General features: G+C 34.4%; 1 protein-coding gene across 1 annotated transcript; it reads left to right on the plus strand.

Moving 5' to 3' along the window:
* The first annotated feature begins 625 nt into the window (after window positions 1-625).
* On the plus strand, window positions 626-7,753 carry LOC127902778 (probable disease resistance protein At4g27220). The gene is made up of 5 exons (XM_052442837.1): window positions 626-4,025; window positions 5,180-5,659; window positions 5,860-6,681; window positions 6,966-7,071; window positions 7,464-7,753. Exons 1-4 carry the CDS (start codon window positions 1,131-1,133, stop codon window positions 7,011-7,013), a joined length of 4,245 nt encoding a protein of 1,414 aa, XP_052298797.1. The 5' UTR covers window positions 626-1,130; the 3' UTR covers window positions 7,014-7,071; window positions 7,464-7,753.
* The last annotated feature ends 6,046 nt before the right edge of the window (window positions 7,754-13,799 follow it).

The following is a 13,799-nucleotide window of genomic DNA, read 5'->3' on the forward strand; positions in this document are numbered from 1 at the left end:
GCCACTATGTCAATAATAATTGGTAGGAAATAAATTAATATCCAACTATATCTTCTTAATTAATTACTTGTTTTTTCATCCATTTGCATTAGAAAAAAGGGGTGCAGGTTCAGGAAGCTTCTTAGACGTGGGTCGCGTCAAGCTGGACACGTCAACATCATTGACAAGTGGGAACAACTCTTTCTAATAAAAGAAGGGAGCCTCTAAGTTACAATTATTGTAACATACATCTCTCATGTGAACCACACAATTATTGTGTGGTTCACATGAGAGATGTATGTTACAATAATTGTAACTTAGCATTTACCATAAAAGAAAATCCTTTTTTTGTTTTAAAATAAAACTTTTTTTATTGTTTTATGATTCACCCCCAAGTCAATCTATTGTGACTACATACAAATTAATAAAGAGGGTTGTGGGGTTGCTGCATAGAAATTGTTGAATATATACAAATTATTGAACAGAAATCCAATAATTGAACACCGTCCAATTCCTGTCCAATCAAATTAAAATTCAATTAATATATTCCACTAAATTTTTCAAACAACATCCTATTCAGATGAATAAAATGTAAAAAATAAAATATATAGTTCAAAAAATTATAAAGGATGCAATTTAGCAGGTCATACAATATACCAAAAAAAGTCTTGGGGGTGCAGTAGGAATATTTCTTGATAGAAAGAGTCTTAAAAATTTTTTCGCCAGCAAACATTTTCTCTCTCTGATCTCTGTATTCTTCAGATCCTCCTCCTTGCTTGAACGTCTGTAACTTTGTCATCCATGATTTGCATTCAATTCTTGACCAAAAAACCTTTTCCGGATTTTCATCTTTTGATCTCAAACATGCTTTGCTTCTGTTGATTGTGGTCGCTTCTAGTGCTAGTTCTTTTCCTATATAGCTTTGTTTCCTTTTGCCATCAGCTCTTTGCATTTCCTTGGATGAAGAAACCTTTTTCTTGTTTCAATTTTCTGATCTCAAAAGCATTTTGATTCTCGTCTGCCACACTGATTTTGTCCTTGTTTTGTACAAACATAATTTCGCCATTATCTGTTTGATTATCAACTGACCTGTCGTTGACTCTATTCTATTTCTATGTGAAAAATACGAAAAAAAAAAAAAGAGATTGAAGATGGTGGAAAGCATTGTTACTGTTGTTTTAGAAGTTGTGAAATGCTTGGCTCCTCCGACACAACGCCAACTTGATTACTTGCGTAACTACAATGAAAACATTCAGAAACTCGAAGCAGAAACCGAGAGCCTGAAGGTTGAAATTAGGAGCATTGAGCGCAGAGTTTTTGGGGCCGAAAAAAAAGGAGAAAAGAGTGAAGAGAAAGTCGAGAAGTGGCTGGTTAGCGCCAACAAGATCATTGATGAGGTGAATGCCAAATTCATGGAAGATGAAGAGACTGCAAATAAGCGATGTCTCAAGGGGCTGTGTCCTAATTTGAAGGCTCGCTATCAGCTTAGCAAGAAAGCAGAGACACAGGTGAAGGCCCTTGTTGAGTGCCGAGAAGAAGCCGGTCGACTTGATAGAATTTCCTACCTTACCTATCCGGACAAGATATGGCTCAAGTCCCACAAAGGTTACGAGGCCTTTGGATCAAGGCTTTCTACTTTGAAGTGTATACAAAACGCTTTGACTGATGTTAATGTCAGCATCGTTGGAGTGTACGGCATGGGCGGCGTTGGAAAGACGACTCTAGCGAAGGAGATCGTTAGGCAAGCCTTGGCAGACAAGCTCTTTGATCAAATAGCCTTTTCAGAGGTTTCCGAAACTGTAGACATAAAAAAGATTCAGCGGGATATTGCTGAGGACTTGGGTCTGGCATGGCATGAGGAAACTGAATCTAGAACTGCGAGTAGACTGTATGAACAGTTGAAGAATGAGAAGAAGATTCTTGTGGTTCTAGATAACATATGGAAGCATCTTGATTTGGAGACTGTTGGAATTCCTTTTGGTGATGATTATAGAGGTTGTAAACTCTTGCTGACAGCAAGAGATCGTAATGTTTTGTTGGATATGGATTCTAAACATAACTTCTTTATTGACAACTTAAATGAAGAAGAAGCTTGGAGATTGTTTAAGACGATGGCGGGTGATTATGTTGAAAATCGTCAGCTGAAATCTACAGCAACAGATGTAGCCAAGGGATGTGGAGGTTTGCCTATTGCCTTAGCTACAACAGCAAGGGCAATGAGAGACAAGACTGTGCATGAATGGAAGAATGCCTTGCGAGAACTTCAGACGCCTTCAGTGATGAACTTCGAAGGACTGCCGGCAGATACTTATTCAAGAATCGAGCTGAGTTTCAAGTATTTAAAAGGTGAGCAGCTCAAGAAAATTTTTCTGCTTTGTAGTCTAATGGGTAATTCTATTTTTACTTCAGACCTGTTTAAATACTCCATGGGTTTGGGTATACTCCAAGGAGTCAAGAAGATGGAAGATGCACGAAACCAATTATATGCATTGGCCTATAAACTTAAAGACGCTTGTTTGTTGCTTGAGGGAGGTAGCAACGAACAATTTTCAATGCATGACGTCGTTCGCGATGTTGGCATATCAATTGCTTGCCGGGACCATCATGTATTTTTGGCAAAAAATGAGGATGTGTTGGAGCTGCCGGAAAAGGAAGCACTTGAAAATTGCTATGCGATTTCTATAAGAGGTTGCCGTATTCAGGAGCTTCCTCAAGGATTGGAATGCTTGCAACTCGAATTTTTATATGTATCTCCCAAAGACTCTTACCTTCAAATCAATATTCCTGAGAACTTTTTTGCAGGGATGCGGAAGCTTAGAGTTGTAGATTTTACTGGGATGCAATTATGTTGCTTGCCATCTTCAATTGATCTCTTAGTAAATCTTCAAACACTATGTTTGGATCAATGCATGTTGAGAGACATAGCTATTATTGGAAGGTTGAAGAATCTGGAAATCCTTAGCTTTTTAAAATCAGATATTGTGCAGTTGCCTGAAGAACTAGGTGAATTGACTAAGCTAAGGTTGTTAGATTTATCCAATTGTTTCCAGCTAAAAGCTATTGCACCCAATGTCCTATCAAGGTTAACTCGATTAGAAGAACTCTACATGAAAAATTGCTTTATCGAATGGGATGTTGAAAGACCTAATGGTAGAAGAAGTACTGCCAGCCTTGGTGAGTTGTTGCAATTGCCGCGACTGACCACTCTAGAAATAGATGTCAAAAATGATAGTATTTTACCAGAAGGCTTTTTTGCAAAAAAATTAGAAAGGTTCAAAATATCAATAGGAGATGAGTCATTCAAGCCTCCCGTGCGTGCGGATGAATGGTTCGGTAGTCGACGGGTTTTGATCAGTAATCCTTCGAGTGTAAGAACCATAAAGCTGAAGCTTAGCTCAAAGCCTATTTGCTCGAAGAAAATGCAGGGCATCCAGAATGTTGAATACTTGTGTTTGGACAAGCTGCAAGGTGTCAAGAATGTTCTTTTAGATATGGACATTGAGGGCTTTCTACAGTTGAAGCATCTCCATGTTCAAAATAATCCTGACTTTGTGTGCGTTGTTGACTCAACGGAGGGGGTACCTCGTGATGTGTTTCCTCTTTTGGAGTCACTTACTCTTTACAATTTGATTAACATGGAGAGGGTATGTATTGATCGACTCAAAGTAGAGTCTTTCTGTGAACTTAAAACCATAAGGGTGGGAAAATGTGATGAGTTGAGTAATATCTTCTTGCTGTCTTCTATAAGCTGCCTTCCCACACTTGAGAGGATTGCAGTTTTTGATTGCGATAAGATTGAAGAGGTCTTTGCAATTGGTGGAGAACCAGATGTCGACAACAATAATGCAGTGGAGAAGATAGAGTTTGCTGCATTAAAATTTTTACATCTGCTAAATCTTCCGAAGCTTGCAAGTTTTTGCTCTGAAGTAAAGAGACCAAATACACAAGGGTCGCAAGAGGAATTGACAGCTACTACTTGCTCGACCGAAATCAGTTTATTGGAGGAGGACAAGGTTGATACTTCGACACCGCTTTTCAACGAGAAGGTAAGCTGTTATAATGAAACCAAAGCATTCTTTTTTCTTTCTCAACTTATTCTATCGTGCATTCTCGTTTGATGACAACTATAGAAAATGAATTATAAGGGAAAAAGAAAATGAGAATTGGAAATTAGAATCTCACACACTCACTCAAGCTCGCTTTACATAGTAATAATGTGAATTAAATTGCATATTAAGTGTATGTTTGGTATGGTAATAATTCTCAAAAAATCATTTTTAGCACGGATTTCTAAAAACCATATTTGAAAAAAGTTTAACACAATGTTTTGTAAATGGGTGAGCTATTTGCACTTCAAAAATTACTCTAAACACTCTGAAATAAAAATTTTATAACAAAAATATCTATCATATGAATTACGTTAAGCACAATTTATTATAAGTCAATATTACATGATTACTATGAACACCCCATATAACACACTCATTATTTAATATATATATATATATATATATATATATATATATATATATATATATATATATATATAATTTTCATGTTTTAAACCTTAAAACTTTTTTATTTACAACATCTTAATCAATACTTAGATGAATAATGATAAAATCAATATTTTTATTTTATTTTTCCATAAATAAAATTAATTTTGCACTCATTATTTTTATTTTTTCAAAATAAAGTAAGTATTTTTTTTTCCTTTTTTGGGGCCTTTGACCTCTTTTTTTTTTCTTCTTTGTCCTCTTCTCCTCTTCTCCTTCTTTTTTTTCGAGTTTTTTTGGAATATTTCTTATTATTTTCTCATTGCAAGTTATTTTAAGTGCAAAATCCAATATTAAACATAAGTAAACAAAAAAATTAATAACTAAAATACTTGTTTTACTATTTAAATTACATTCGGTACACATGCATGTTTGGTAATTTACTATTATAAAATACATGTTTTATTATTTTTCAAAAATAAAAGAGGTTTTTTATAATTCATAAATAATATTGAGCACATTATTTTAATAATTACTTTTAAATTACATTTGTCAAACTCTTTGGTACATTAGATTGTCAAATAATCAAATACCAAACACGCACTGAAGCTGTCACTTAGGAAGAAGGTTTTGATGGCTTATATTTACAATCAAAGAAGATACTTCTCAGCTTATATTGGATCTAATAAAAAATTAATGTTTAGGTTGTGCTCCCCAACTTGGAGGATTTGAAGCTGATTGGAATTACTGTCGAAAAGATTTGGCAAAATCAACTTCCAGCCATGTTTCTTTGCTTTCAAAGTTTAACTAAATTGATCGTGGGGGAATGTCACAAATTAAAATGTATATTTTCGACTTCTATGCTCAGAAGCTTTGAACAACTCCGACAGCTGAATATATACAACTGTATGGGTTTGCTTGAGATTATTTCCGAAGGAGCAGATCAAGTGCCACCTTGTTTTATCTTTCCGCGGCTGACATTTCTAAGACTAGGTCGTCTACCAGAACTTAGATGTTTATATCCTGGAATGCATACTTCGGAATGGCCGGCACTAAAATCGTTGATGGTCTTTGGTTGTGACAAAATAAAGTTATTTGCTTCTGAGTTATCTAGCTTCCATGGAAACATTGATGAGAATCAACTTCCTATCCCAGCACAACAGCCTCTGTTCTTGATCGAAAAGGTATATATGCAACCATTTATTTGATTTTTTATCAGTTGAGTCTTACTGTTTCTTATGTTTTACGTTTGATTCTTTGTTGCAAAGAAACTCACAAACAAAAGATTTTAGAAATACCCACTGTACATGTATGTATTACTCAAAATTGTTTGACAGAACATCAATAGAACTAATTAGTTTTTATATGAGTTGATGATGTTCAGATCTTCCCCAGCTTGGAGAAACTCCTATTAAGTGGAAAGGATTTCAGGATGATTTTGCAGGGTGATTACCCACAAAACCTATTTGGCAGTCTTAAATACATTGAGGTTGTGCAAGATGACTCAGCTTGTTTTCCGCTTGGTTTACTTGAGAAGTTTCGCAATCTGGAAATCCTCTATCTGAGTCGTACTTCATACACAGAGATATTATCAAATGAAGGACACTCGGAGAAGCACGTGGGCAAGTTCTCACAAGTAAAACATTTACAGCCGTACAAACTGAATGATCTGAAGCAGCTGTGGAAACAAGGCTCCAAACTAGACTTCATTTTCACAAATCTTGAAATTCTACGAGTATATTGTTGTCAAAATCTGATTGTTCTATTGCCATCGTCATCGGTATCTTTCCGAAATCTGACGGATCTGCAAGTTTGGGGTTGCAAGGAATTGATGAAGTTGGTAACATCCTCCACAGCAAAGAGTCTAGTGCGACTCAGGATAATGAAGGTATGTGGAAGCAGAGCAATGACACAAGTGGTAACAAGTGAGAAAGATGGAGCAGAAGATGAAATTGTTTTCAGCAATTTGAAGGCGTTGACTCTGCTTGATTTAGATAGCCTCACAAGTTTCTGCTCCGGCAATTACACCTTCAAATTCCCATCTTTACGAGATTTAGAAGTGATTGGTTGTCCCAAGATGAAGATTTTCACCACAGGAGAATTATGTACACCGCCGAGAGTAAACGTCTGGTATGGAGAGGGAGATGGTGAATGTCGTTGGGCTAATGACCTTAACGTTACGATACAAGAGTTACATGCTGAAAAGGTACGGTTAATCCCAAGGAAATTTTTGCAAAATTTGCAGTTTTTGCAAAATTCAGAAAATAGATCATCGACAACTAGAATATTTGTTATTGATTAAGCGCATGATCAGGTTTTAAAAAGTGTGAGACACTTTTGTATTTAATTCTTGAAATTGTCCAATTTAAAACGGACATTTTGCCAAAAGTTTGGGAATCTTTTTCAATTATCAAAACTTCATGAATCATTAGTTTTAACTTCATAATATAAAAGTCTTGTCAAATTAATGAATGAGAATTTTATTTTCAGATGTTGGAAGGGTCATCTTCTAATTTGAGGAAGTACGATACATTGTGATCGCATTGGCTTTTTAATATATTACTTCGAGTTGTGAAATAGAAGAATAAAGTCCCAGGTAAATAATTTCATTTTATTTATTTGTTCTCGTGGCTTGTTTCATCGGTTCACCTGAACTATTTAGATTGCGTCACTGGTTTATTGTTAACTTTGAAATGAAGTTTTAATGTTTCGTTCAGGGCTTTATGAGCAAATTTTTCATCATTGGATGTCTTTTGGTCTGAACTTTTGAGATTTTGTTTGATAGTCAAGGCTTTATAGTATGCTATTTATAATTCCTTAAGATTGTGCAAATTTTTTTATGATAAAATTGCTTGACAATGTCATTGAAAGGAACAACACTTTTGTGTTGAAAGCCTTCAGATTACAGAAAAATAATAATCTTTTCTGCACTTCTATGTTGCTCTTTTTGATTACCGAGGTCTCAACTTTATCACTCTTCTTTTGCAGGATGTGGAATCAAAGATATTTTTCTTTGACATTTGTGTTCCTTGTATTAAAAGTTTACATGCTGAGGGGCTTCCTGTGTTATCTTTGCTGTTCTACTTCATTGTATCGCTACAGCTTTGTGAGTGTTGCGATAACTATTGTTTCCTTCATTTGAGCATTGTAAGTTTCGAAGGCGCTACATTGCTTGACTAAAGATGTTTAAATTTACCATTTGTTTGCACCCCTTGTATTATATACAATAAATTTTTGATGTATTTTGATATTTAATACGAGATATGTTTGAATTTTCATTGAAAGGTTTCATAATTGTTCTGATTTATCTTCAGTTTTATTTTTGTTATCTCAAACACACGTCAGCCCTTGCATGAATAAAAGCACATAATATCCCAGAAGAGTTTTATTAGACGTGCAGGCAAATGAAATTTTATCAGCAATCTTGTGATTTTACCATTATTGTTGTTGTTGCTGTCTATTATTATTACTACTAATTGGAAATTTCAAGTATTTTAGATGATAAGTTTATTATGTTAGAGATATTCATAATATACATGATGCTGAAATCAGGGGATTTGTTGTCTCGATTTGTTTTATTTTTGTTTGTCTCGAATCAAATTTTCAAATTTAAGAAATATGGTAAGAGAAGGAACAACAGGAGTTTCTCTGGTTGGCCATAACTGCACCTCAGAGAGTGCTCCGGCATCGGGAATCTGCTCATAGCTTGTTAGGCCGAGGAGATTCTTCCTCGGTCAGGTAATGAGGGCATGCGCGGCTAGTGCTCTTTTAATTACCCCAAACATATATGATGCTGAAACCAGAGGATTTGTTGTCTCAGTTTGTTTGCCTCGAATTTTCAAATTTAAGAAAAATGTTAAAGTTAAGGAACAAAAGGAGTTTAAAATTTGCAAAAATTGATGTAGCTATGAAACAACTTCATCGTAACATATTTAGCATCAATCTTCTTTGCCAATTGTTTATTGTCATCACTGTTGTTCTGTATTTTAGTTCTTGCCCTGTTTGTTCTGTTCCTCTGTTTATTTCATTGGGCTTGCTACTTTGCTTCACAAAATCCAACTTTCAAAATTTAGGAGGCATGGAAAGAGTGCTTAGAAAATGCAAGAGGTATCAAATCATGCATTAGAAAACTTGTTGGCTGCTAGCTGGTCTATTTCATTGCCACCGATCGGATCCTTGTCCAAAAAGCCATCAATGTGCCTGTTAATGATAGGAGCCGGAGATACAAGCGTGAAAATAACAGGATCATTTACAACATGGAAATCAGTCGCCATTGGTAGGTGGCGCTGCATATGATATTAACAACTGATTGACGAAATTAATGCTATCAATGTGCCTGTAAATGTTGTGCTTAATTTTCATGCATAAAGTTGTTGGCTGGTCTGTTTGGCCTTCAATGATTTGCCTTTTCGACTTAAATGATTCCAAGAAGCCACCAGCAATCACCAGTGCAACTAACTCTTCAAAAGAAAACAAAATTAAAAATAAAAGTCTCAAAAAGTATCGTTAATTTAATTCTATTGTTTCCGTGTAATCACAAAATGTTCGATAAATATTTATAAATTACAGTTTGAAAATTAAGGTAGTTTTATGTTTGATGAAATATTAAATTTTAAAAGTTATCATAATCAATTTATTCTTATCATCAAATAATCTTAATCAAAGACAAAACTTTGTTGCTCGGTGTAACTCACTCCCATTTTATCTATTTCTAATTGAATTATATTGTAATCTATATTTCTTGTTGAAAATTGATAAATAATATAGGTTTCAAAATTTAGACATATAAGTGCTACTAATCATTATTATTTCTCTAAAACTATCGGCTAAGGCCGAATAATTATTCTTTTTGAAATAAAAGTATGGTGAGTGTATTAAAAAAAATTAAAATGAACATTTTATTATTTAGTCATATGTCAATATTATTAGTAAATTTAAATTAATATCTTATTTATTGCATCTTCAAATTATTTTCCGTAGATTAATATAGATTTTATTTAAAAAAAATTGTTGAGGCGTGTCAAATTTTCATGCATTTTAGAATTTATTAATGAGGTTGCATTATTGTCCATATCGTCAATAATTTTAGCAGTCACCCCCATTTGATCTGTCATCTTGTGATTGGTTGGACATACTAAGTGTTCTTGCCGACCAGCTGTGCCCTTCTAATTATGTAATGACCTGCCCAATCAAGTTCTCGTATTCTTTCAATTTATGATAAGATTCTCGTATAGGAACATATCTGCAAACGTAATAATTACTAGTTCTGTAAGTTAGCGGGAACCCCATTTTTTAATTTGAATGGTCAGATCCATGATTACACTTACACACCCGCAGTATAATGTCAACAACCAGCTGTAAATTTCCATGGACACAAATACCCCCAACTAGTGCTCATTAATTACTTAATTATACATATATAACTTAATCACATGTATAAGAATTTCGGCCCCTCATTACATCAGCAAATTATCACGTACCACAATTCTGTAATTCTCTATAAATCATATTGGATTTTTGAATTATCAAAGAGCACCATGTCGTTGCAACCAAGTATTGGTGCATGTGCCAGAAAGCATGGGTTCCAGAAGTGAAAGAGGTGAAAATTTTTAGGGGCCATAAACATAAAGTTTGAAACATAAACCTTTGGATCCATGTCGTTGAAACAATTTACGAGTCAGATCTAATGGTTTACTCACAAAACAGGTGCAAGGTAGGCGGACCCCATAATCAGAGCTATGAAGGATCGGAGAGTTTATAAAGTTTGAAATGTTGGTAGCAATTGAATCTCAAGAGAGCGTACACATTTCCCCTCCACACAGACGGAGTTAGAAATTTAATTTAATTGCTATGCGATCTCTATAAGAGATTGTCGTATTCACAAGCATCTTGAAGGATTGGAATGCCCGTAACTTGGATTTTATACATATCTCCCAAAGTTTCTTACCTTCAAATCAATATTCCAGAGAACATTTTTGCAGGGATGAGAAAGCTTAAAGTTGTAGATTTTACTGGGATGCAATTATTTTGCTTGCCATCTTCAATTGATCTGTTAGAAATTCTTCAAACACTATGTTTAGATCAATGCATGTTGGGAGACAGCTATTATGGGAAAGTTGAAGAATCTAGAAATCCTTAGCATTGACAATTCTGACATTGTACAGTTGCCCGAAGCACTAGGTCAACTGACTAAGCTAAGGCTGTTAGATTTGACAAATTGTTTCCAACTAAGAGTTATTGCACCCAATGTCATATCATGCTTATCTCGTTCAAAAGAATTGAATAAAAGACATTGCTTTGTTGAATGGGATGTTCAAGGTTGTGCTGGCCTAGATGAATTGATGCATTTGACTCGGCTGGCCATGCTTGAAATAGATGTTAGAAATGATAATACATTGCCCAAAGGCTTTTTCAGTAGAAAGTTTGAAAAGTTCAAAATTTCCGTAGGAGATGTGTCGGGTGTACCTTCGGAGGTTTCCATAGAAGATTGGCTTAGATTCAGTCGGCCATCTTTTTCAATCGCCATTCATGAGACTTTAAGAAGGTTGAAGCTCAAGCTTAATTCTACGACCATTTGCTCGAACAAATTGCAGGGCATCAGGAACGTTGAATACTTATGTTTGGACAAGTTGCAAGGTGTCAAGAATGTTCTTTTTGAATTGGACACAGATGGCTTTTCAGAATTAAAGCATCTCAAAGTTCAAAATAATCCTGACTTGCTTTGTATGGTTGACTCAATAAACAGAGTACCCTGTGATTCCTTTCCTCATTTGGAGTCACTTACTCTTTACAATTGACTAACTTGGAGAGGATATGTATTGATCCACTGAAAGTAGTCTTTCAATGAACTAGAAACCATAAAAGTGGAATATTGTGTTGAGTTGAGTAATATCTTCTTGCTCTCTGCTACAAACTGCCTTCCAAGAGCTGAGAGGATTGCAGTTATTGATTGCAGCAATGTGGAAGAGATTTTTGCAATTGGTGGAGAAGCTGATGTCGACAACAATAATGCAATCGAGGAGATAGAGTTCGATGAATTAAGGTCTTTGAGTCTGGGAAGTCTTCCAAAGCTTACAAGTTTTTGCTGTGGAGTGAAGCCACCTTCAGCATCACCAAATAGACAAGAATCCAACGAAATCCGTTTGGATGCCTCGACACATTTGTTCAACAAGAAGGTAGGCTAACACATTTTTTGTTTTAATTATTTCTTTATTATTTTATTCTACCATGCATTCTCATTTGATGACAAGGATATTTATGTTGAAAATAAATCATTTAGGAAAAAAGAAAAAGAAGGAATTACCAACAAAGTGTTGGCTCCACTGGCAATGGAGTCCCCTTAAGTGGCTTGACTGGGTTTGCTCCCCAGTTCGAGTCGCAGGGAAGTCGCCTTTGTTGGGAGAACCTGTGCCTCCCGGTTCGAGCGGGGACTTCTAGTCTGGGTTGTGGTACGGGCTTAAAGGTGTCTCCCACAGTTGGGGCCCTCCCCAGGATACCTCGTGGATAAGACCAAAAAAAAAAAAAAGAAGGAATTAAAATTCTAACTAAAACTTTATCTTTAGTAGGTTGTGTTTGTTGATGTGCTCTTTAAAGTATATTAATTTATTTATTTTTTGATTGATAAAATATTTGAAATATTTTTCAAAAATTCTTAATTGTATAAATATTTTGAATAAGATCTATTTAATCATATTATATGTATTTATATGATCATCATATGGATTCATAGAAGACGTAAATACAAGTTATCTTATAACTAAATAAATTAAGTTCGCAGTTGATAAATAAAGTTGGCTGCTCTATTTATATTTAAACTGTAGTAAATTCATTGAATAATTTGTCTTAATCATGTATGAATTTACTGATGTAATTTGACTACATTGAACTGAATCACATATGAAATTTAATTAACCTTGAAATAACTGTTAAACTTACTAAATCTCATAGACATTGATTTTATTGCAATCTCAATCTTGAGTTAATTATAGTTTCATGTTTGTTATTTTCATTTCATTTGAGTTACCACTGGACGCAACATACATTTGTAGTCAAGATTATCCGGTATCTTAGTGGAAGTAATTATGAGCAGTGAGATTATAGATTAACAATACAAAATTTGTACAACACATCTCTTAACGGGTTTTCGGTACTTGATCATAGAATTCTTTGCCCAGAGTGTGTCAACATAATTAGTATGTTAAAAATGATTATTAGATAAAATCAGTAAGTGTCAAGGAATAAGATGTAATTAAATTGATTGGATAGTTGAAATATCGATTTAATTAGTGATGTGGTACAAAAGATTGTTCAGTAAAGAAATCAATGTGGCATGGGTCGAATTATTATTCGAGAACACTATCCTAGATAACATGTAGTTATGGAGGTCAGTTCTAATCTTTTAGTGGAGTTGGTTTGGAACTAAATAATCGAGGTAGTTTAATTATAGACCTAATTATTGTAGCCACTATTGTATGTATTATATTGATCCATGGGTTAGCTCATTTAATTGATTGCATCATTACTAGATTGATAAGCAAGATAACTAATTATTTGGGTTAAAAGTCTAAATATACTATTTAGTAGGAAGCTCATTTTAATATGCTTGTGCATAAGGGACCTTGTATTATTTTTACAACGTGGGCCCCTATAACAAGAATAAGTGTAACGCCACTTTTGGTTTGTCTGTTTTTTTTTATTTAAATCAAATTTGATTTAATATAATTAAAAAAATGGGAGAAAAAATAAGAAGTCTAGGTTTCCACCAAATAGATATATAAAAGAGTTTGTTTTCTCTAAAATGAGGGAGTAGTCCCAATATACAAATCAGAGAAAAAAAGATTTTTTCTCTCTAATTTTGAGAGAATTTTTTTTTGTCTTGTGAGTTGCTTTTAGTAGAGATAAATATGTAGTAGTGATAAGTGCGCCCACACGTTTAGTGCAGATCAAACTTAAGTCATAACTTAGAAGATCATTAGTGGCAGATCGTGATCTAACAAGATTGGTGGTGACATATCGTAATCTAAGAGCCTAGATTATACCAGCGAAAAAGCAAAGGTATGATTTCTAAATTATGGCAATTTTATATATTGTGTGAGAATTGCGATCCAAATATTTCCACTACAAAATATTTTTCAAACCAACAGTGTTGCCCAACTTGGAGGCTTTGGAGCTGTATCAACTTAATGTGGAAAAAATTCGGCACAATCAACTTCCAGTCACGTTTCCTGGCTTTTAAAGTTTAACACGATTGATTGTCTGTCGATGTCACAAATTAAAACACATATCTTCAGCTTCTGTGATCAGAATCTCTTTGAGAAGCTCTAA

Source organism: Citrus sinensis, chromosome 5 (genome assembly GCF_022201045.2).
Source record: "Citrus sinensis cultivar Valencia sweet orange chromosome 5, DVS_A1.0, whole genome shotgun sequence".
In the NCBI taxonomy this organism is placed as follows: Eukaryota; Viridiplantae; Streptophyta; class Magnoliopsida; order Sapindales; family Rutaceae; genus Citrus; species Citrus sinensis.

Excerpts from the sequence above, each read along its gene's own strand:
- LOC127902778 (XM_052442837.1), top strand. The coding sequence starts at position 1,131 with ATGGTGGAAAGCATTGTTACTGTTGTTTTAGAAGTTGTGAAATGCTTG. Across the intron at positions 4,026-5,179 it reads CACCGCTTTTCAACGAGAAG|GTTGTGCTCCCCAACTTGGA; the intron begins GTAAGCTGTTAT and ends ATTAATGTTTAG. Across the intron at positions 5,660-5,859 it reads CTCTGTTCTTGATCGAAAAG|ATCTTCCCCAGCTTGGAGAA; the intron begins GTATATATGCAA and ends GATGATGTTCAG.